Here is a 25,362-nt window from a genome sequence, read left to right as displayed (position 1 = left end):
TTTTTATTTTGTTTTATTATTATTTAAGAATTACCACAGGTCTGACCATGGATGTCTCATCATTATTGAATAGGTTAATGTAGCTATGTTTTCTATAAAACAAAATATAACATTTTGTTTGGAAAACAAACAGTAGCCTAAACATTTAAAATCTATAATTAAAACTGCCCTTGTTATAAAAAATAAAAAAAAGTAGACCACTTGCCCTTTTTTAGTTTTAATATATAAATCTAAGCAAAACTTGTTATACATGTCTCTAGGTACAATTTCCTGCAGTTTCCAGGTGAAATGAACACTAGAGGCGCTACAACAACTGTGTTATATATTTACTTTCACTCAAATCATGACTTTAATGGCTGATAATGACTTTATAAATACTTATTATTCTCTCTGTTACTCAGAACCTGCTATTTTATGATATCGACACACACTCTAACACATCTTTTGAAAAACAAGACATTTTAATGCTTGTATTACAGATCCACCTACATATATACACTTATTCCAACACATTCAGCTTACGCAGCAGCTCACCTGATAGACCATGGTTCAAGACCAGCCAAGAACTCAAACTGACACGTGACATGAAAGAGTCTAAGAAGCAGCAGGAAATGAAATTGCTTCAGAAATTGTACTTTTTAATTTCGCTTCTGCATTTTAAATCACTTTAGGTCAGGTCGTGTCTATCGGTACATCGCCCACCCCTACTACAGCATATGATGGACTATGGTCAATTATTTATTTGTTTTACTGCACTGCCCTGTCAAAGAACAGACTTGCCCATTGGAAAATTTAATTTATTAGGGGTTTTTACACTTCTTTTTATAAAGTGCAGGTCGACCTGCTGAAATGCCATTCTACATGTACATTTTTTTTATTAGGCTTAATATAGTACACTTCTACACTGATTACAAAATAGTGCTGGGTAACCAGACGCTCGTGATGGAAATGTGTCATCAATCACCACTGTAGATTTGCAATTTGAGTATTCATATGAATGCTCTCTGTGTTGGTTTTTTATACAACACATTATTAATGCATGTCTGCATTCTGCATGCATAACTGACTCAATGGAAAAGGTCAAAAGGTTCTAAATCATTTTAATTCAATAATCTCTTTGTGACTTGTTATTCACAAAATAGTTGAATCAAGTCAATACTTTGCATAATGGGAAAGACTCAGAGTATAATTCCTGTAATATAATATAGAATATAGTTCCTGTAGCTCAATGGGTAGCGCATGGCGCCAGCAACACCAAGATCATAGGTTTGATTTCCAGGGTACATACAACCTAATAAAAGGTATACCTTGAATGCACTGTGAGTCGCTTTGGATAAAGCATCTGCCAAATGCATAAATGTAAATGTAATGTCCTCTGGCGGTCTGGAGCTAAGGAAATAGAATGTTGGTTACGTGTGTAACCGTGGTTCTATGACTGGCAGAAGACCGCTAGAGCCTCCTGTCACTCGGCTCAGCGAGAAGACTTGCATGATGGGCATTTATACATGGCCACGTCATCAAGAAGTCATGAGGTGACAGCTTTTATATTGGGTTCTCAGCAGGAAGGGAGACATGAAGGTAATCCACTCAGTAGTGTCCTCTGGCAGTCTCCCGCCAGTCATAGAACCACAGTTACATATGTAACAAATGTTTTGAATAGAACAAAACATAATATATTTTATATAGTCTACAAGGAAGCCTAATTACAACATTACAAAGTTCAAATCTGGCACTGCTTTGACTGATCAGCAGATGGTATTAGGGCATTTAGAAAATAAAGCCAATTTTGAAAGATGAGCTTTGAACCCAAGTAAAAAGTAGTATGTTGTTGCTTTGTTCAGGATGTTTTTAATTATTTTTTCCTCATTTCTAAATAACAGCTAAATTGAGCAACGTGATTATATTGGTGCAAACACTGTCATTGTTCATCCATTAAAAACCAGTCACAATCCCAGGTGAACACTGTTTCAAGTAATTAGTCATGTGATTAGTCATTTGATCTGATTAGACCGTTAAAGGCCTATAAAAGACATTTACCTCATGTGATGTATGTACTTGGATTTGGAGTTTGGGGGATGAAGTGGTGCTTTGAAAAGGTGGACTAGACAATTGTTTGGCTTCTTTGTTTTCCTGCTATGGATCAGGGGTGGAAAAGGTAAGTTTATTTTTATGAGGGATCCTGTAAGTGTTGTACCAAAAATAAAAAGGAAAGCTTATTTTATTTATTTTTTTATTTATTGTAGGTTTCTTGTGGTTCTCCTGGCATTTTGGAGTAATGCTGTTAGGTTTAAAGGTGAGCAATTGAAGAGGGAATGTGGTCTTGGAAGATGGTTAATGAAGTGAAAAACAGGTTTGTCATTATGAATGACAATGTTTATTTTCTAGTTTGGGCTTATCCACATGCCCACCCTTGGTGGGGTCACTCTTCTCCCAGTTCCTTCTCTCCTCATGCAGCCCAGTCTTCTGTGGAGGCCTCAGTGACTGGGATCTCTCCTGTTGACGTGGGCTCTAATGTGCTCCCTGACAGTAGCCAGGAAAGTGGGTCCAAGTTTTTCCAGTATGTGAACAGTGGTGATTCCAGTGGCCAGCAATCTATGTCTCCTGTTCAAAGCGGTGCTATTTCTGCTTTCTCTGCCCCATCTCAAGAAGAACAGCATGCAGGCAGTTTTGCATCACTTCTACAACCCCAGGGGTCCTCCGGTTCAAGTGTTCAGGATATTGCAAGCCAATTGACCAGTGGATGGAGTCTCCAAAGCCAGTACTCAACATCACAGAGCAGCTCTGGGCCACAATCTGCTAGTGCTTCTGGTCAAACTGTTTCTACTCTGGAAGGAAGTAGTGGTTACCCTAAATATGTTCAGCTTGGTTCCTGGCCTCTAAATGTTAATGGGCGGTCCACTACTGACCTGAGCACCAGTGATCAAAATTCCACTAGTTTGCATACAACCAGCTCTCAGGAGAGCTCTAGCTCCCAATCAGCAGAAGCTGCTTCTCTTCCTCTGTATTCCCAGGGTAGTGTCTCTCTTCACAGTTTGTCAGCCCTTTCTGCTCCAGGCTCTGTTTCAGTTTCTCAGGGTAGCCCTGAGTCTCCGTCACGATTTCCCAGACAGTCTTCCAGTGACCAAAGCTCTCGGACAGAGTATTGTTTGAGCTCCCAATTGACTGACACCCAAGGGAGTGTCCTTTCCAATGGCTTTGCTCCCAGTGCTCAAGAGTCTGCTTTCTCCTGGGTCAGTTCTGGGCCGGTTCTCTTCTCACAGGGAGGAAGTGGAAGCTACAGTGGTTTGCCCCAGTCTCAAAGCATGTCTAGTCCATATTCCCCTGTTACTATGTACAGCAAGCTTGGTACTCTTCCCCTTAGGATTTCTGGCCAGGCCACCAGTGACCAGAGCTCTCGTAGTCTGTATATGTCAAGTGCTCTGAGTAGCCCTGGCATTAAATGGACAACTTCCAGTAGTCCTGTGCAAGGAGGAAGTAGCTCTATTTTCACCTCTCCCAAACCTCAAAGTGTCCCTGGTCCATATGCCCCGGTGTTCCCTACCAGATATTTAACCGCTCCCATGTCCTCCCCGTTAGGTGTTTCTAGCCAGTCGAGCATTTTAAGCTCAAGGCAAAATGCCCCTGTCTCCCAAGGCAGCTCTCATTTTTCCCCTCAGGGAATGGGTAGTCCTTACAGTGGCTTCATCCAATCTCAAGGGGTCTTTAACCAGCTTGACCCTGGGTATCTTGCATATACAAAGCTTGGTTCCTCACCCCTTGGTGTTTCTAGCCAGCCTATAAGTGATCAGGCTTTCTATAGTCAACTCCCATCAACACAGGTTGGCTCTCTTCCTCAGGCAGGTTCCAGTCAGTTAGTATCCTCCCAGGGAGGGAGTGGTTATTACAGTGGGTCATTTCCCCAGTCTCAAGAATCCTTTGGTCAGTATGCTCCTGCACCCTCTAGTAAACTTGCAAGCACTTCAGTGTTCACATCCCAAGGTGTTTTCAGCCAGTCTGCTACTGCTCTGAGTTCACGTAGGCAGTATACTTCTACCTTCCCAGGCAGCTCTGCCACACTCTCAGGTTCTATTTCCTTCCCATTACAGGGGAGTAGCACTTATGTTGACCCCTCACCCCAGCCTCAAGGAACCAAAAGTCAATTTGCCCATGGGTCTCCATTGTATGTGCCTTTGTCATCACCCCAAGGTGTTAGCCAGGAGAGCAAAGCAACTCGTGCATACTCCCTCTCCCAGAGCCAAATGGCTCAAAGATGGCAGCCTTCAGCCTCTCAAGGTTTTCAGACCCCTGATGCAGCTGCATCCCCAAGCAGCTCTCCTTCTCAAAGCTCTCTGTCTCCCAGTATGTTCTCTTCCCTGTCCTCACCAGGAGGTCCTAGTCAATTAGTTTCACCACATTTAGGGAGTGGTGGTTACAGTGGTCTGTTTCCCCAGTCTCAAAGCGCCTCTAGCCAATATACCCCTGGGTTCCCTGCATTGGCAAAGCTTGGTCCTTCACCCTTGGGTGTCTCTAGCCAACCACCCAGTGACCCGAGCTCTTACAGCCTATATGGTTCAAGCTCTCCAAACAAGGCTGGTGCACGACTGGCAACTTTCAGTCATCTTGCCTCTGCACAGGGAGGAAGTGGCTCTATAGCTGGCTCAGCTCTCCAACCACAAGATGCCTATAGCCTGTATACCCCTGTGTCTCCTTCCCTAGATGTTAATGTGTCTGGTCAGTACTACCAAGCAACTCCTAGTGGATCCTTCCTGTCTCAAAAATGGCAGCCTTCTATCTCCAGGGTGACCCAAGGTATTCAGAATTCTGGTACAGCTATGTCACCGAGCAGTTCTTCCACTCGGAGCCCTACCAGTAGGTTCTCTCCTTCCTCCGCAGAAGGTCCTAGTAGATCTCATTCCATGCAGGGAGGAATGAGTTCCAGTGGTTTGTCCCCATCTCAAAGCAGCTCTAGTCGGCATACACCTGTATCCCTTGCATATGCCAAGCTTGGTTCGACACCCCTTGGTGTCTCTACCCAGTCTTCCGGTGATCAAAGCTCTTCCAGTCTATATGGTTTGGGCTCTCGGCGCAAGTCTGGCAGTCAGCTGGCAGTTTTCAGTCGTCTTATGTCTGTGCAGGGTGGGAGTAGCTCTACTTATGGTCCATCTGCCCAGCTCCAAAACCCCTCTAGCCAGCTTGCCTCTGTATCTTCCTTGTATGCAGGTGTACCCATGTCCAGACAGTACCATCAACTAACCCCAAGTGTATCCCCTTTATCTCCGAGCAAAATGCCTCCAAGATTGCTGTCTTCAGCCTCTAGTTGGATGCGTGGTATTCAGACCTCTGGTACAGATGCCTTCCAGAGCAGCTCTTCACCTCAAAGCTCTCAGCCTCCCAGTGGGTCTTCCCTCCTATCTGCCTTGAGCCCTCCTCTGAATTCTGTGACCCAGAGTGGTAAGACCCCTATCTCTGCATCCCGGAGTCTCTTTGGTGTAGTTGAGAGACCCTTCAGACTCCTCGCCTCATCTGAAGTGCCTGTATCCACAACCAATAGCCAGATGTCTGGTCGCTTTGCTTCATTGCAACACCCCACAGATTCCAATTTGACTCCCTCTCTGGACTCGAATCCCCAAGCTGCTATTTTATCCGGTCCATCTCAGACACTCGGGAGGTTTGATTCCCAGTCAGATGTCTGCCAGCTATTCAACAAAGTGACCCGTACTTCAGTAGCCAGTCAATATACTCCATCCCAGAGTTTCTCCAGCAACTATGGTTCACGGGGATTCTCCAGCTTGATGCCTGATCAGCCAAGTGTTGGTCAAAAGTCATCCAGTACCTCTTTGCCTTCTGAGATCCTGAGCAGATCTGGTTCAGTGTCTGGCCAGAATGCTCCTATTTATCAGCCTTCCCATAGCTCCTCAAGCCGATACTACTCCATGGTCAAGGGCTAGTGGATTAAGTTCTTCTTGTGTCAACTGAAATGGTGCATGTTTTGTAATTCCAGAATCTTTAATAAATTTCCATGAAGTCTGATGTGTGTGTGGGGGGCTCTTAATACCTGTATATTAAGCTTTTACAGTAAAGCTGGTGTGAGGTCACCCTGTACTGCACACTCTTTTAAAAACTGCAATATGGTCTAAAGTGGCTACAAGCCGCAATTGTGGTTGTGTATCCATTACGTGTGTATGCTGCAAGCATGATCCAGCTTTTTCCCTTTTATGCTGCTTGTAGTTTGAGAGGGACTGTGACCTTGGCTAATGTTTAGAATATTGTATCCTTGTACTCTATTACCAAGGTATCAAGCAGGGTAATGACTAGGATAAATTGTGACCTCATTGGTTTTCTTCTGAGCAGTAAAAGTGGTCTCTTTAGCCACAGTTCAATGTGTGATTACTTTAAATCCAAGTGTTTTTCCACACTGCACGGTCTTAAGTTCAGTAGGTGCATACATCCATTCAGCACAAGCATCCCAGTAGATGAATATCCTCCCACAATTTAACTTTCATATATCCTCTGTGATGGGGAGGTTAGACATTTCACATTGAGGAAGGTCTTGGTGCTGAAATTGTCTCTTTCCACCAGATATGTGAAATGGTAAAATTGTGTGCCTGTAATTTCCCCCTTCAGATGCCCATAATTTAATCGCCCATAATACTTAATTACCTGGAACTTGTGTGGGTTGGGGGGAAATGTCAAGTTCTAGAGCTTGTGGGCAAAGACCAAATCATTGACTTCAACAAACACTACCTGAGCTGAGAAATTGCAAAAATATATGGTTCAATATCAGTTGTGTAAATTGCAAATTAGTGATGTTCAATTCCTGAACAAATCGTTCTTTTGAGCCAATTTACTAAATCAAACTTTAGTTCCAGGTTGATGCAAGATATACAGCTGAAACTGTAGGCTACTGGCTATGCAGCAGGTCGAACTGTCTGACTTGGAATGAAATGAGCAGGTCCCATTAACTGTCAAAGTTTGTTGAGGATTACTGAGGACTTGTGTTGAGACGTTAATGGCAGCCGAATAAAACTTTTATAAACCTTCAGATGTCCGTTTATTTTTTAATTGAAAATATTTGCAAATGAAGGTCTTGAGAATTAAGCATCCATTTTTACTCAAATTAATTACAAATTATTTTCTAGTTGTGTTTGTATTCAAGAATGATGCTAAATGTAGACAGCTAGTACCCTAACACAAGAGTTTGAAATTAATGAGTTGAACTCATACAGGCTAGGTGGCTCTTTTAAGTTACTAGACCATTTGCCAAAGAACCTGTTCGAAATTAACAACTTAAACCTAAAGGCAGAATCAAAAGTCAGCTTTTCGGTCAGTGTTACTATTAGGAATAATTAATTATTTCTTTGGTTATTAATATTTAAATTAAATAATAGAATCTAACTCATTAAAGCCTCATATGGGGCTCCAGTAAATTTAGTGCGCTACGTTCAGGAGCGGGTTTGGATATTAGCAATAATTAATAATTATCAAAGATAATTATCAATTATTAAAATCAACAGAACATTGATTTGAATCAATGTTAGCTCTTTTAATCCTTCACATCAACAAAGATAACCAAATTCAATAGAATATGAATTATTATCAAAGATAATTATTAATTATTAAATCAATGGAACATTGATTAGAATTAACACTAGCTTATTGATCCTTCAGATTCAACAATCATCAAAGATAATTATCAATTATCTTTGATAATTGCATTTGTCTTCCACCTGAATACATGAGGACCAGCATAGGCCTACTATGAGTATGGGTGTACTGAGGGCTTGAACGAGCCTGGGGCAAAATATGCGTTTCTTTAATAACAAACAAAGCGTACTGGAAAATATGACTAGTTTTATTAATGTTTTTATTAAAACATGCAAAAACTTTTCAGTTGAGAGATGTAAATGAAGTTTGCTGCTGTTTATTGTGCATGCAGATTATGAATCATGCTTCTGGTGAGTTGATTAAGACTAGTTTATTCTCTTTATATGCTTTAAACACATAGAACATATCCCGTTTGTGCATCGGTGTCTGTATTGGGTGCTTTCGTTGCAAAACTTTAATGTTGTAAACTCATCCAAGATGTAATCAATATTGTCAGTTCTGTTGACATGCAGGATCACAGAATGAAACACTATTAAAAATAAACGCCGTTATTGTAACTTAATTGAATAAAATGTAATAAACAGCAATATGCATTCACAAATGGCTTTATTTGAATGTTTGCTAATGAATACCATAACACCGGGATGTTAGAATTACGTACTTGTGACGTCATTAGGTAATGACGTAAATGAATCGCTGAATCCTAGTCAATTGTACTTATATGTGTGTTTGTGTGGGTAGAGTTTTTGAGATGTTTCACATTTGACCATGGGGGCCTGTAGGATTTAATCTGAGGGGATGCACGGGCCTTAAAATGAACCGGAGACCATGTGGCCCAACCCTACCCGGCCCGAACGATATCGTCAGATTTGAAGCCTGAACCTGACCCGAAATCACTTACTATCTAATTTCTTCTCCTAGTATTTTATGTAAGCATATAGTAACAATAAACATACACAGTTTTAACAAGGTACGGCAGCCCCTTACTACACTAGAGCAGAAGGGAAAAAAGCATTGCCTTACCGTTTATGTGCTGAAACTTCACCTGGTGCAGAACAATCTGGAATAATATGAAACAATGCAACAGTCCCCTCTATGCAGCCTGAACTTGTTGAGATTGTTGAATCTTTGTGACAGCTGCACTAAAAACAACCTAGACGCAGCGCAACGAATGAAACAGAGCGCAGGTGTCTCAACATGCGTTTCTGAAAATGTGAAGTTCTTTTTAACTTGACATGGTGTTTAAACGGTGCCGGTCTTGCGCGAGACGCTGAAGAAAAAGCGAGACGCGGTGCAAATGTCATAGACGTTCGTCCAGCATGTGTTTATCAATGGGAAAACAGAACAGACGTGCACAAAAACACATTCGGTGTGAACGGCCCCTAACTCGTCCGTTCGTGCGTGTCCGAGAGTAAGAGCGCGAAACAAGATCGGTAGGCCTGTTTATTTTTTCATTAGTAACAAACCCGGTTGCAGCCCTCTAAATCTGCCTATTAAACCTTATATCTAGGGGGGTCCGTGGGCATGCTCCCCGTGAGATTTGTTTTGCAAAAAATAACACCAAGGCGTTCAATTCTGGTGACTTTGAGATAAGCATTTATTTATTTTCTTGATTTCTGTTATGAGTAGCATTCATGTAACTATTGGCTAAAGCATTTCTTCCAGTAGTCGTTGAAACAGGCGCGTTTTCAAGAAAAAAGAAGAAGAAGAAGCAGCAGCAAAACGCGCCACAACGAACAGTGCAGAACGCAGGTGTCTCGAGACGCGTTTTTATCAGTTGAAGAAGTTTTTTTTTTAACTTGACACGGCGTCTAAAAATGCTGCACTCCCGTGAGAGATGCTAAAAACACAGTGAAATGTGACGCAGTTGTCAAAAGACATCCATCTAGCGAATGTTTACATGGAAAATGATTGAAAAACAGCGCAAGCGGATGCAAAAACACGTTCGGTTTGAACAGCCCCTTGTTCACATGACACAGCACTAGCTGAAGTTTCTCAAAGTTACCTCTGAAAAAGACAGCCTTTTGTTTCAGTTGACTGTAGGTAAATTTACACTGTATCCAGCGCTGTATTCGCTGGTGGAGGTCACATGTCCATTGATTTAAACACCCCACCTTTACGAAAGTCGGTGCTTTAATTAGTATGTGGTTTGGTTTAGAAATAAATGCATAAAAACGAATGAAGAAATGAGACAATCATTTTTAGAATGTTTGTTTCGTAGAATGTTCTGTTTATTTATTTATTTATTATTTTTATAAATGTGTATGCATAAATATGGGCATTGGCTATTAAATGGATGACGAATTTAGCGTGTTATAACCACAAATGTACTATACATTTATAAAATGGCCCCTTTATAAAAACACACCATAATTTAAAGGCATTTCTACAGTGAAATGTCCTTAACAGCATAACAGAGGAAACACAATGCCAAGAAGAGTTATGTTGGGAAACAAATTGGACATGATTCACAATAGGGACAGGGTGGAGTTCACATGCATCTGAGGACAATAGAATATCTCTTGCAGAGTAAGTTAATGGTACTTTTGGGGAAACCTCAAATTCTCCATGTGGCTTTCTTTCTCTTTTTTTTTCTTTTTTTGTTGTTGTTTTTTTGTTGTTTGTTTTTTTTTTTTTTGGATATACTTTACAGTACACCATGCTGTCTCTGTTTTTTGTTTTTTGTTTTTTTCTTGTCTGTTTGTTTTCCAAGCAGTACAGTACTGATATGTAGGACACAGTAGATCTGATTTGAAACTAGTTTTGTGGTTTGGTTCTTGAGTTCATTATGGGAAAAGGGGCTTTTCCTTACTTGTAGATTTTGTTGTTGTATTTCTTCTCTCCAGGGAATCCGTACATTCCACAGACAACGCGGCTGTTCATGGGTGTCCACTCCTCATCGCAGATCTGTCGCCATTTTCCGTGGGCCTTCACCTCCACGTACCCCTCCGTGACGGGTATGCGCTTGAGATGGGATGATATGGGTCTCATACGGATTTCTTCTACCCTTTCTTCGAGAGTCTAAGGAGGAATCAACAAAAGAGCACTTACATTCCAAGAATGGTCAACATTGTCTTGGTAACCCTTATCAATATTTATAAGTGAATATACTGCATCCTAATCTTACAGAATCATGTCACTTTACCTACATGTTTGCAAAATTATTTTACATGATACATTTGAACATTTTCATTACATAACCAACTACATTTACAAGCTTGTTCCTTTGTGATTTAACTGCGTAGCAGATCAACTCATAGAGTGTTGTACTTGCGATGCAAAGGACAGAAGATCGAGTCCTGCTGAGCACGTGGCTTGACACATGAGTGGAAAGTGTCAAAGAAGCACCACAAAATTATATGGTTGCTTCAGCAATTGCTTTTTTTAATGGCACATTTGCTTTTTATGACACTATCGATTAGGTTTAGGTAGTAGATAGTAGGTAGGTTTTGTTGATTTAACAGTCGATAGAGCATTAACCTGTTTGGGAGACATTTTAACTCGCTTTTGGTGCCACTCAGTGGACATTTCACTTCAAAACCGCAGTGATCCATGTAAGGAACCACGTAAAAATTCCACATTCACGTCATTTTCATCAGATCAGGCTGATATATTGACATAACTTCCGTACATGTACAGTAGATCACTTGGAAGTTCTGAAGATGTTTTAGTAACAGTCACTTTGGTAAGCAGAATATATGTCTGGGTTCTTCAGGGTGGAATTTGAGGGCCAAACTGAGGAGCCAGATAGGAGATGGCTCACACTTGACAAGGTTGACCAGATTTAAAACAAAATTGGTTTAAAACAAGGTCAAAGAAGAAATTTGACCCAAAATATCACTTCAGCTGACAAAAGTCTTCAGAAATGCTCTCAATAACTTCTTAAGCAGTCTTGTGGTGGTTAACTTAGATTTCTTGGTCAACAAGTTTCACATGAAAAACCATGCTGATTTGCCATCTTCACCAGCTAAGTTGCATGATCAACAGCTGGCTATACTCGTGCACAAGATACAGGTAGACCAGCACCTAACCATCATAAACTAGCTTGGACTAGCATGGAAATTCATGGTCAGTTGGGTTTGTTTGGCTCTGTACTAGGTAGCCCAATGAACTTTCTTTGGAACGACACATGAATCTGCATCCAAACAATTCATAGGATCCAGACCACAAAAGCTCAGAATATTCTTATAGTTTGGAGGGATATAAAAAGGATACAATCATTTATTGAGTTCAAAGGAATCTTCATTAGCTCCAATAAATACCCCTCACATAACCCTACAAGGGCTTTTTGCCATGATATCAAATATTAGGAATAGTTCAGATGTAGTGTAGTACCCATAGTGTTTCACAACCAACAAGAAGGTGGTCACTGGACAAGTTTCAACTGACCAAGGTAAACATAACCCAGGAAAAGGCAGAGAATGTGGCTTGTAATTTAGAGAGATGTTGGCCAGCAGGGTAAAGCCAGAGGAATGTGGTGGCCTCACGGACCAGGAAAAACCCCCGAATTTCTCTAGATGTGGAGTGAGCAAGATTTGAGTTTAATGTAAATATTACTATATAAAGGCCAGACTAATGGGTTGAGCACAGTTGAAGTGGGCTCTCAAATAAGACACATCACTGTTTGCTTTAGCACAGGAAGTCTGGAGGAAACCAAAGAACTTTGTGTTCAAGATAAGGGTGAGAGCGGGGGTCACCGAGCCAGCTGTGAGAAAGAGCCCACACCTATTCCCTTACAACGTGATCTCCACCTAAAGAGACCAGACCAGACCAAACATCTTCCACAATTTATTTTTACACCTAAGATACGTCCTGTTTGATCAGTCTCTGGATTTGCTCACATACTGTGAGAATTCCAACAGGCTGATTTACTGTGATGGCACAGCTACATTTTGCCTTTCATGAACTTGCTATATGTCAATGAAAAAAAAAACAGTTGGAAGGTTTATAAATCCTTATGAGCTGGGACATCATATAAAAAGGAATTTCTCCGCCATCTGTAAATTAAAAATGAAATCTGAAACAACAAACATTAAAAATCCTGAATACAGCAGCTTTAAAGTGATGAAATACAAGCCTAAGAGAGAATGTTCTCAGAATAGAAGAGTAAATTGAAATTAACAAGTCGTGACTTGTTAAGTGTGACAAATTGCTGGCCCAAGACCTGACATGCAGTGACCAAAAATGAGGGCAATGTTGTAATCTTCTTGACTGATAGGATGACAAGTTTGACAGGAGCCATCAAGATTGGACTTCAGATCAAAGGTTTTTTTGGGGGGGAATTCCTGGCAATGTTTTGTAGATGCCAAAGAAGACTGGCTCCTTTGTGCTGAATTGTAAAATAGAGAGTTCAGTGCATGCCTAAAAATCTGAATGGGTATCAAATCTGGTTTGGAGCTAAAATTACATCAAATCTACTTTTGTGTTCCTGTAGCTCAACTGGTAGAGCATAGCTCTAGCGATGCCAGTGTCATCGGTTTAATTCCCAGGCAATACACATACTAATGACGTGTATTTTGAATGCACTACAAGTTTCTTTGGATATAAGTGTCTGCCCAATAAATGCAATGTAATGGACCAAGCACATACAGCTAACAGACCTCTATACCCAATGTAATGTATAGAAGAGAAGACTCCTCTAAACAAAACAAAAAAATACTGCTTGGTGCCAGACACAGCTTAGCCATTGAGGTACCAGTTTGGGTCATTAAAGTATTATTCCTGGTTCAATACAAGTTAAGCTCAATCAAAAGAATTTATGGCATACCGTTGATTGCCACAAAAATTAATATTGACTTGTCCCTCCTTTTCTTAAAAAAAAAAAAAAAAAAGGAAATATCTGGGTTACAGTGAGGCACTTACAATGGACGTGAATGGGGGCAATACGTAAACATTAAAATACTCACATTTTTAAAAGTATAGTCACAAGACGTAAACAATATGTGTGTTAACATGATTTTTGTGTGATAAAATTGTTTACTAACCTTCTCTATGTAAAGTGTCTAATTTTACAATTTTGTTGCGATGATGACGTACTGTCGTAAAACCCAAAAACGACTGTAAAAATGATGATAACTTTACTCTTCTGTTTTAACAGAAGAATTAATGTAAGTGCTTTTATAAAATTATAAGCTTCACATTTCTTCCTTTAAACCCTCCAAAATGGGCCCCATTCACTTCCATTGTAAGTGTCTCACTGTAACCTCGATATTTTCTTTTTTAAAGAAGAAAGAATGCAATATATCTTTCATTCATTCTCCTCACCATTATGATGTATGTACAAAGAGGTCTTTGATACTTCACTGTAAATGCTGTCTGTTAGCTCATATAAACTTGCATGTTCTAGATATATATGTACAGACAGGTAACGGGTTGCAGTAACTCCTAAAAACAAGAAAGTGTGGGCACATATGACAGCATTTAAGAGCGGGAAGTCCACAGTAGCAGCAAGACTGAATGGGGTGGGGGGTGGCTCGTAGGCCAGACATTCCTACATTTCTCTCTGGTTGACGTGCCAGCTGGGACAGAACCACCTCCATTTCATGTCCACAGAATCCAAATATCAAATATTTACATGCCGTTATTATTACTCCGTATAACTTCATGAGGTGAATGAGGGAGAGGTGATGTGTCTGGTGCGTGGTCAAAATCAACTGGGCATTTCTCCTCAATTATTCACTTCCTGCCACGTGTTTCACGTTGGCCCTCCACGTGCCTGTTTCAGAAACTTTATGTGAAGAGGCTTGTTGATGGAGCAGGTTTGTGGTTTTGAGAAAAACGGGAAAGTTCAAAGGAGCAGAGACCATTTCTACACCTACTGAGGAAGTAAAAGGATAAAGAGGGAAGAGAGTGTAAATGGCGGATGGTTTTAGGAAGTTGGCAGCTGATACTGTATATAAATTTTCTTTGAAATAATCGTCAGGGGCTGAATGAAAAACACTGGCCGCAAACATTCAGCATGTAAACACACATGTTGACTACCTAAATGGAGATTATATAAAATATAGTTTATATAAAATATAAAGCTAATTATAATCACTATGAACTATCCTAATGGAGGTTTTGTCAGATTTAACTCTTTGAACCCCAAATTATAACTAAGGGGCCATTCAGACTGACCGCATTCTTGCACTAACAAAAAACCTATTGCATATAACATAACGCAGGTGTCTCGAGACGTGCTTGTAAAAGTTGACGTTCTTTTTTGACCTGGCATGGCATCAACAAACGCAGTGCTTCTATACAAGATGCTGAAAAATCTTCTGGGCACAATGCAATGGTCAAAGATGTCTGTCTAGTACATATATACATAAATATATGAATAATAGATTAAGAGTGCAGATGGACTCAAAAACGTGTGTGGCTCTTAAGTAAGTACATTAAGTATGACATTATTCGATTAAACCATGATGTGGCCCCTTTTATCTTCAGATGTCCTCACTAGTCAGTTTTGTTTCACTCTATTTAAGAACATTTTTAAAAATATATAACCTGTACACCCATACTATCGTATCGGAGTGTCACCATCCCAACACACACAAATGTAACACATTCTCACACCACCACTCGAAACCCAGGCAGTCAACAACTGTCTGTCTGAGAGCAATGCTATTTTCAGACAGTTTGTTGTCTTCAGGGTCAGCTTTGTGTCAGGACAGCTCTCACGACTGTGTGTGTGTGTGTGTGTGTGTGCGAAAGAGAAAGAGGGAGAAAGAATCAAAGCATGACAGAACTAAAGGTGAAATCATTCAAAGCTGAAAAGGGTCAACAGGGTCCCATGAACAAGTCAGTTCCAAGGAAACGCTCCAACTTGACGTGATCCATGAACTCCCATTTCACAGAGCATCTTTGGGCATATTTACATTCAGCCCTGAAGAGTCTTTACACAAGGCTCATCTTGCACAAATCAGAAACCGTTTTGAACAGTTTGTGGTGGGTTTGGTCAAAAGAACTGGTCTGAACAAGTCTTGGGTTCTCAGGAGTTGGAAATGGTTTTAGAAAGACAGTATGAGCTACAACACATTAAACATTAGTAAAACAATATGAACCTTAGTCAGCCTTATACAGTCCGTTCAATGGGTTAACAGTATGTTGTCATGGGTTGTCAGTCAGACTGATCGTGCTGTGAATTCAGCAACAGTAGGTCAAACGTTCTGTGGCTGAAATGGGTCTGTGCTTCCTAAAATTTGAACCACTAACCCCAGTGGCCGAAGCTGGAAGTGCTGTTAAACATATGAGCATGTGTGAGCTCACATTTCTGAGTGAAATGTCCACAGAGTGGCGCCAAAAGTGAGTTGTATTTTTAGTTGTAAATGATGTAATACAGTCAACAGAAATGCTTATTTTATCAACTCTACCCCTAACCCAAACCCCAACCCTAAACCTGACCATCAGTGGAGTAAAAATGCAATTTTAGTGTGAAAATGTATCCTTCAAATTGCGCACATCATTGTTTATGTTAGCGCAATTCCTTCCTGGGTTCTATTGGACCAGAACCTGTGTCTTTGAGGCTGCTTACACAATATGCTTTCAGTCACACCACAGGAAAATATTCACAGAAAAACACATTTGAATTGATGGGAAAATATCTTTTGGGACATGGTGCTTGTCAGTAACTCAGAATGGGGAATTCTGAGTGAACCTGAGAATGTCAGGTTACCGGAACATGCGGCAACATATTGATTTCCTGTGTGATCGTGTTGTACTTTTTATAGCCCCGTTTTCATTTGCTTTAAAATAAAGGTGTAGTTAACCAAAAAATGAAAATTCTGTTATCATTTACCCTAATGTTGTTCCAAACCAAATGAACTCCTTCCCATATAATCACAGAAAACATCCTGACCTCATATCTGACCCCTCTTTCTTGGTGTCCTGGTTTTGAATCTGACCGCTTTCATTGTCTAGAAATCACAATGTATCTTGAGTTTCCCACTCTTGTGGAAAATGTAATGTGAGATAAAGCTAACACCTTTTGTCCTGGTGGAAAATCCTGAACTATGACCTCTTCGGGATACATTTAAACTGAGCGTTCACTACTGGCGCATTCTGTTAAGACAGCTGTTTAAGATTGGGCGCTGGCTTGTTAACTTAAAAGCATGCTTTTGGCCGGAGATGACTATAATTCTAATCAATCACCATGATAAAGAGAAATCCATTATAAGCAATTTATCATATTTAAGTTCTGTCATTTTGCCTCATGAACATGACATGACAATGTTCAAGAGATCAGTCCTGATGACCGCCAAATATATTTTAACTGTCCACCACAAAACAACAGGTCGTTAATCTTAATCAAAAGTTAAAAGAACTTTCTAGTTCAAGGACCTTTCTAGATGTTCGTGATTTCTGCATAAGTACTTTTTTAAAAACGAATTAAAAGAAATTGCAATTATGAAGAGAAATTTCAGTCAATGAAATATTTTAGAGCTAAGTATAATTGTAAAAAATGTATATTGACTCCATGTATATTTCCATGACTTTCCCAGTGCTGAAAATCACATTAATTAAATAACCTGATATTTACAGGTTTTTCATGACCACATGAATCATTTTAGGTTGTATTGTACGATAAGTTGTTAGGAAATTAAGGTCTTATCAAGCAAGAATTGTGTACTCTCAGCTGCCTGTCCTGGTATTTGCCAATAACATGATTTATGTACTGTTGATGCTTTGATAGGAAAGCATCTGTTTTTACATATATGTATGTAAATGAATTATATAATCATTAGCTGATTAATTGCAACAGTTACATGAATTCAAACCAAGGAAGCACTCTCAGAACATATGGTAAACACTCCTTGGCCCTCGATTGTGTCCATGTGTTGTGGCAACGTGTGTGGTGGTGATTCATTTGATTACCCAACGATAAGCAATCCATCAGTTCCACTGAATGTTTAAAAGAATACAAAACAAATCCTTCACTCTCTTTGTGCATTTACCTCTTTTATCTGTTCTGTGAGTCTGTCTTCTCTCTGTCTTATGAGTTTAGACAATAAATTAGTGTCCAGCTGCATTGAGCAGCATGTGATGAGGACTAAATGTCCAAACATTTTATGTTTAAGTGGCAAATAATATGGTGTGAAAACTGAGAAAAAGGCAAACTGATTAAAAAAGACAATCAGATCATAATCTTAATTACTTAATTACATGATCTTAATACTACAGCAAAAACATCAACTAGATTGTCAGTAGAACTTTTCGCCTGTGCAAAACAATGCCACAATGCTAGGAGTGGTTTTAAGCATTTTGCTATGTTGTTGCTAGGGATTTCTTAGCATGTTTTGGGTGGCTACTGGGTGGTGGCTTACTGGCCCATGTCAAAAGAGCCCACCCCCAAGTCTCTGTCATATTGACATCAAGTCTCTATGATATGATTTGGCTCGGGTCCCTCCTTGAACGTAGTATATACGATTTTCCACCTTTTTTTTCATAAGTTTGTTCACTTGGATACGTACTAGCATAACTCTCCACAGTAAGGCACATGATTCCTATTATTCATGTCCATGCAAGACGTGTTACGCACCGAATTTTCACACATAGTCAAAGGAATGTTCAATGCAAGTTAAGCTCACTCGACGGCATTTGACGCATAATGTTGATTACCACAAAAAAATGTGACTTGTCCCTCCCTTCCTTTAAAAAAAAAAAACGAAAAGCAAAATGGGGCCAATTTTTGGAGGGTTCAAAGGCAGAAATGTAAACTTTGTCATTTTATAAAAGCACATTCATTAATTCTTGTCAAAACGTGTGCATTATTTGAGCTGTAAAGTTGTATAAATCATTATTTTTATTTATTTTTACGGTCATTTCGGTTAACAGCGTTGCATCGTCATGGCAATAAAGTTGTAAAATTAGATATAACTTTACACAGAAAAGGTTAAAAAGCAATTTTATCACATTAAAATCATGTTAACACATATTGTTTTCGTCTTGTGGCTATACTTTTGAAAAGTGAGTGCTTTAATGTTTACGGATTGGCCCCATTGTAAGTGGCATTATAAGTAACCCAGAATTAATTTTGTATTTTTTAAAGAAAAGGAGGGTCGAGTAAGAACTGTATTTTTATGGTAACCAATATAAAGCCACAAATATGATTGAGCTTAACTTTTATTGAACCTGGAATTTTACTTTAAGGCAACAATTTCAGGAAATGCTTGAAAATAAAATTCTGGTACGTAGTTTGTAAAATTTGGATTTCATGCCAGGCATATCATAGCATTGACTCTAATGAAAATGTATCCTTATGTGTGTGTAAAACTGTTTGAATACAGCCAAAAACTAAAATCATTTGAAAAACATTCATTATAGCAACAAGTGTTTTGTGGTTTTGCTACAGATCATCTACAAAACAGTCTTTGATCGACTCACCTAAACAAATGTTTCAAAAGCCATTAAACCCAGCTAGTCAAATATGATGACTTCACTTGTGAGTTCTGTAGTTATAATGGTGAAAGGTAAACACATGCTTTTAGGGCAATTTTGATTACATTTTTTATGTAAAAAATAAGCTAATGTGATCGTGGCACGCTCTAATAGGGGCCTGGTTATGAAAGTCTGAACACAGTGCAACCATCTACTGGTCACCTCCTCTCTCCTTACCTTAGGTCTTTAAGCGGTAGTGTTTCCAGGGTGGAGCACACACTGGTCAACTGTACTGACACCCAGGAGAGGTAAATAAAAGCAAGTAAACAGACATTAAAACAGGGCCATTTGTATATACTTGACAGAAAAACCTCTATGTTGCTATTTTTCAGTTTTGGCAGGACAGGAGAATATTTGTGGAAGCATTTTTAACATACCATTTAGGCATGAAAACTACTTAGTCTGTTAGTGAGTAATGCGCTAAGGGGGTTACACTTTGCCACCTCATGCGTTTTTACTGATTCGAAGGGTTTCCAATCACAAAAAGACCAGTGTAAATGCCCTTTGAGATGCATTCGAGACAGATAGCCATCTGATCACTCAAAGAAGTATACAACATGCGACAATACACGATTTGGCTAAGTGTAAATTAGGGCTGTACCCATACATTTTTTACAATACAATACCGATACCGGTATGATTTTGAGTGAAATAATCAAGATATAACATGACGAGAATATGATATTATGATGCATTCTGATTCTGATCGGTCAATTGCACCATCTAGCAGTCTGATATTTCCGAATAATAGCCACACTTCCAGGGATAAAGTGATATCAGATGGGTCATCCGGGAATTTCGAGTCATCATTCCTACTTCTTGTATCACTTTGCGATCTCTACAAGTAAGATAAATAAATCTTTCAAACTCAAATCAATGTCCATTTATTTATTTATTTATTTGGCATGTAGTCTTGTAATAAATGGGATAATGAGCAGTCTTATTATCTCATGGTTTATCGGTGTTGGAGTTCCCCTTGATCGTTTCGCTATCCGACCAGGGAGGGACCAGCTCACTACTTAACTGTCCACCAGGAAAGTCCTATTGCTCCTTATGGCCAGTGCATCCCTGTTATGATGTACAGAATTTCACATTGTTCAGCTGCCAGTTTCGGCTACGGTTTGAAATATTGCACGCCCAATTGTCCTTTGATGTGAAAAATGTACAAAAAGATGGGTTTTTGCTTTTAAAACCATTGGCTTTGGAAAGAAGCCTGTGGAATCTGGGCAGACTGTTTTGTCTTAGCTCACCCTGTTACTCCGGTGTATAACCAGCATTTTGAGAATTCACCCAAATGTGATTCACAGAGGAGCTCCTGTGTCCAAGACCTCTGGTATGTGCATACTGGAAAACTCACAATTACACCTACCAAGAGCTAACATCTCACAGCCATTCATAGATGTACTCTGTCGTCTGACTGGTAGTTGATGTTACCCCTAAGTGACAGCATTGTTTTTCATATATAGGAATAAAGAAATAACACCCTCACCAATCAGAATCTATAGACCAAAGCAGCATTTTTGTTTCTTATAAATAGAGAATTCTCGCTTGACAAGTTGGATTCTGTGTTGCCGTCATTCCTTCTGCTAATCAGCAACTCCACAGTGTTCCACCACATTAACATTCCCATAGAAAAGATTGGAGATGGGGGTGGCAGGAAGGACTGGGGTAGAGACGCACAGTGTGGTAAAGCTATTAAGTCTGAGGGTCGTAGAAATGGAAAAGCACACCATAGGTTCTTTGACAGCTCTCAAGAGCCCGTCTTTAAACATGCTTACCTTGGTTTCCATACCAACATGGCAAATATACAAATATCAGTTAATAAGCTAACTGATCCTGGCACAGACCATTGGACATGGGGGTGTGTGGACAGCTGGCAAGTCATAAAAGCAGAATTGAACACTAATAAACTATTCTGGAGTGGCAAACTTTGGAGAGGAATGTGCAACCTGTGGTAACAGACATTCTCTTCCTTTTAGCCAAGAGATAAAATGACAGGCAGAATGTTCATCAAGAAAACAAGGAAAGTAGATCTCCCACACTCTGAAAGAGATTTGCGGTAATTTTCTCATAATGCTTTCGAGGGGGGGTTCTGGCCTGGTTTGCCTGATGGGAAAGGCTTTGGTGATACAGCCTGGTCTTTGGAGCACATAACTGACCATGTTGTTTGAACCCTACAGCTCCTAAAAAGGAGTTTTCAACATAACATTCTGCTGAAACAACATCTTAAACCAGCATGAGCTGGTTGGCTGGTCTTAAGTGGTTTAAATTGGTCTTAGGTGGTTTAAGTTGGCCTCCTAGCCCGGCCAAGCCGGTATTTATTATCTTCCAGCCTAGCTACACTGGTGCTCAACTGGTTTAGCTGGTAGTTAAATGGATCTCTCAGCCAGACCATATTAAAAGTGCACAAAACCCCTTTAAAATTAGCAAACAGACCAGCCTGGGAGACCAGAAAAGACAGACTTGGGCTTGTTTCAGCTGTTTTTTCAGCAGAGTTGTTCTGTACTGAACTCAAACACCAACAGCAGACCCTTAAGCTTGGTTTACTTGAACACACATCTGCACTTCATTCCAGTAAAAGTACAAATGAATAAGCACTGTCAAACCTTGTTACATGAATTAACCATTTCAGTGTGTATCTAGAAGGTTGAAGTACCTCAACATCATTGTTCAGTGTTTTGATGATAAACTTGTGGCCAGGAATGCGCTTCTGATTGCAAACCACCCCGACATCTTCACTGTGTCTGCAGTCAGACACCCCAAAGCCATTTGAGGGGCAATCAGCAAGAGATTTCTCTCTTCCTGCACAGTGGACATTGTCCAGCCAAATGCGACCTGAGGAAGAAGGAATAAAAAAGCAAGTGTTTGTTTTTCCAAATTGCTTTTTGGACTGGTCACCAGCATATGTTGTATATTGGATGACGATCCGTTGCGTGGTATGCTTAAATGCTGGTTTCACTACCAGGCTTCTTAACAAGCTTAATCAGCAAAACCTCCTTTGTCAATCAGGTCAACCAAAAGCCATGTTGGTTGACCAGCTTAAACCACCTGCTGCTCATGCTGTTCTAAGCTGGTCTTTTCAACAGGGTAAGTGTAGATTTCGATAACTTCCATTGCTTCAGTGGGCATTCTTGTCATTTAAACTTACCTTCACCAGGTTACAGGGATTAGCCTACCTGTGTTACATCGTCATGACAACAAAGTTATAATAATGGATATAACTTTACACAGATAAGGTTAGTTAGCGATTTTATCACACTAAAATCATGTGTATTTGTATAATGGTTACACCATGGTGCTATACTTTTGAAACAGCATGTATTTTAATGTTTATAGACTGGCCTATGAGGTATGTGCCAACATTTGCATCTAATTCTGTTTATTGAGCTTAACTTGTATTGAACACTGAAAATTGCTTTTACACTTTCCATTTACAGTTTTCAAGTATGAATCCTTACAGAATATCCTTTTCTTCTCACATTAGTAGTACATACTGTACTGTATGTGCTGAGAGTGATTTTGCTTACTCTGTGGAAAGTGGAAAAAGAGTGAAAAACCAGTGGTCATTCTTCCACAGGGCTTTAACCTTCCCACACAATGAACTGCAGATTCAGATTTACAGTCATTGGACAGATATATAGAGGCAGATATAATAATAAATAGACTGAGGAGGATGAGTGTCTGATCTAGATTTTAAATCTTGTTTCCATACTGTGCTTTTTCCTTAAGGTAACGGCTGTCTGATTGGTATCAAATACCCATAATGGCCAAAACATGACATTTGGGTATTAAAAAATGTAATCAAAATTCAGACAGAGCTTTCAATGGAGCATATGCTTCCAGTATATTACACTTTAACGATATGGTTTAGGAGTCACAGTCTCCATTTTCTTTCCTACCTTCTCCTTGTCCGAACTTTGCAGATGGTGACCAAGAAACAGCACCCAGGAAGCCAAGTTCCCGGCACACGACGTGGGCGGCTTCGATTGAGAAATCATCATCACAGACAGTTCCCCATTCGTTGTTATAGTAAACCTCCACGCGGCCCTCGTAATGCTTGCGTTTGTTTCCAGCAAGGCGGAGCTGAATCTTCGGCTGCTGAGATAGAGTCTGGGTCTGAACCATGGTCAGCAGGTTCAAGAGACTGAGGAAGCACCAAAATGCAGAAGAGACCAACATGGCTATGCTTTCAATGGGACCTACAAGAGCATTAGAAAGCACAAATTTAGCAATGATACTGTAAAATTAGTGAACCTAAATGACCAAGCCAATTTCTTTTTTACATCCTTGGGATTTCTGGTTAAAATGGAAATTGATACATTCTATTTCATAGATAAACTGAACAAAACAGAACAGCTAATCAATAGTGAAGCCTTTAGAGTCTGGAAGGCAGGCAGGTAAAGAGGAATATATTGGGATATGTGACATGCCGTTGCAAAGGGTACAGTTAAAAACAGGGAAATTTGGGAAAGTAGCATATGTTGGTTATCTGAAGATCCAAGACACCATTCATTTCACACAGTCTAGTAAGCTATTTTTAAAATTTTCTTCCAGCATTCACTATTCCTCCAGGGAAAATACTTGTTTGTACTGGACCATGAAAAGGGAAACCTACATACCTCTGATACTCTGAACGTTTGAAAAGATGTCAAGCATAAAATCAGATAATCTTCTCCAAATGCTGTAATGCTGAGGTCATACCCATACTATCATACAATGATCTAAAGATGCATACAGGCTTTTCTTCAATAATGCATAGAATATGTATGGTCATGCTGTGCACCATCTCTTCATGTCAGTTCTGCCCCCAGACTCCCCCTACTCCAGAAGCCATTAAAGACAGATGACTGGAGTGTTTACCTTCTCCACCACTCAGCCCATCAAACCGTCAATTAAGTTTTGGTAGGAACAAGCCCCATGATAATTGGGGATTACAATAACTGAGATTTTATTTAAGTAATGCCCCAGATTTTTTTTTTTTTTAAGTAAATAAAATGCATTAATAAATGCATATAAATTAACTGATCAAACAACAAATTACAACGCTTCAGTGCATGAAAATAAATTAAGGAAAACAGCTTTGTACTTAAGCCAAATGCTTCACATAATTTCTTGTTTCACTCAAGAATGAAAACAATTCTGCCAAATAATTTCCAGGATGCTTGAGTTTAAAGAAACTCCTGTACTTATGACATAACCTCAACCATTTTTAGACATCTTCCTGCCAGGACCACAGAGAAGTAGACATCTCAGCTAATATATATCCACAATCGATTGTTGACGGCTTGGATCCTTATGCACTTTAATAGTGGAAATTAAAAGTTTTCTACTCATTTTTATTCCAGCCATATTAATATCATGTTAAGATCAGTTGCTGAATGCAAGTTCAGCACACTTCATCTGTCTACTCAGCAGCACAACATCAAGTTGGTAACACAACATCCCATTTTCTGACTCAGAAAACCCCTTTTCCAAAGGGATTCTATTCTAAAACATCTCACTAGCCATGTCAACATGTCACTTTTGACTGCTATTAACATCATAATCACTCTGTCCAAACGATGAAAGTTTCATTGTTGCAGAACAGACTTTTTGATGATAGATGAGTGCAGTTAATGTATTGAAAACCAACAGATTGTTTGATAGTTGGGGAAAAGACCTCTAGATTTGTAAAAGCATCACTAAAAGCTGTTGATCATGTGTGTGATGTGTACAGTATTTGGTCAAAAATATTGGCACCCTTGGTAAATATGAGCAAAGAAAGCTTTGTTGTTTATCCTTTTGATCTTTCTTTCAAAATATTCACAAAAATGTAAACTTTAATTGAAGTAAAGTAATTGAAAGTTGGGAAAAATCTCATAAGTAAATAAATATTTTTCTCCAAAACACATTTGCCACAGTTATTGGCACCCCTAGAAATTCTTATGAGTAAAATATATACGAAGTATATTCCCATTCATATTTCACATTTTTAGTACACCTGGGTGACAAGGAACATGAAATTGTTTAGCCATGACTTCCTGTTTCACATGGGTATAAATATGAGGTAAAACACTGGCCAAATTCTCTTAATAATCAGTCACAATGGGTAAGACCAAAGAATAAATTTATGATGTGCGGCAAAAGGTTGTTGAGCTTAACAAAATGGGCAGTGGCTATGAGAAAATAGCTAAAGCATTGAAAATACCCATTTCCACCATCATGGTAATAATTAAGAAGTGCCAATCAACTGGAGATGTTCCGAATTGGCCTGAAAGAGGACATGTCTCTATATTGTCTCCAGGCAAGGTGAGGAGGATGGTTCGAGTGGCCAAAAATTCTCCAAGAATCATAGCTGGAGAATTCCAGGAATTTGTT

General features: G+C 39.5%; 1 protein-coding gene across 4 annotated transcripts in view; it reads right to left on the bottom strand.

The window, feature by feature from the left end:
• The window catches only part of LOC127432405 (lysyl oxidase homolog 2A), a 44,008-nt gene that overhangs the window by 17,418 nt on the left and 1,228 nt on the right, over window positions 1-25,362 (bottom strand). For 2 of the 4 annotated variants that reach the window (XM_051683451.1, XM_051683450.1), the window contains exons 2-4: window positions 22,905-23,204; window positions 21,662-21,840; window positions 10,397-10,605 (exon numbers count right to left, since the gene is read on the bottom strand). In XM_051683451.1, the coding sequence (XP_051539411.1) occupies window positions 10,397-10,605; window positions 21,662-21,840; window positions 22,905-23,184 (668 nt within the window). In that variant the 5' untranslated portion in view covers window positions 23,185-23,204. Of the gene's footprint in view, window positions 1-10,396; window positions 10,606-21,661; window positions 21,841-22,904; window positions 23,205-23,624; window positions 23,677-25,192; window positions 25,221-25,362 lie in introns of those variants that run through there. The other 2 variants (XM_051683448.1, XM_051683449.1) reach the window with 2 other exon arrangements.

This window comes from Myxocyprinus asiaticus, chromosome 42, assembly GCF_019703515.2.
Source record: "Myxocyprinus asiaticus isolate MX2 ecotype Aquarium Trade chromosome 42, UBuf_Myxa_2, whole genome shotgun sequence".
Classification (NCBI taxonomy): Eukaryota; Metazoa; Chordata; class Actinopteri; order Cypriniformes; family Catostomidae; genus Myxocyprinus; species Myxocyprinus asiaticus.
Note: the sequence above shows the minus strand (reverse complement) of the source record. Positions and strands in the feature narration are given on the sequence as shown.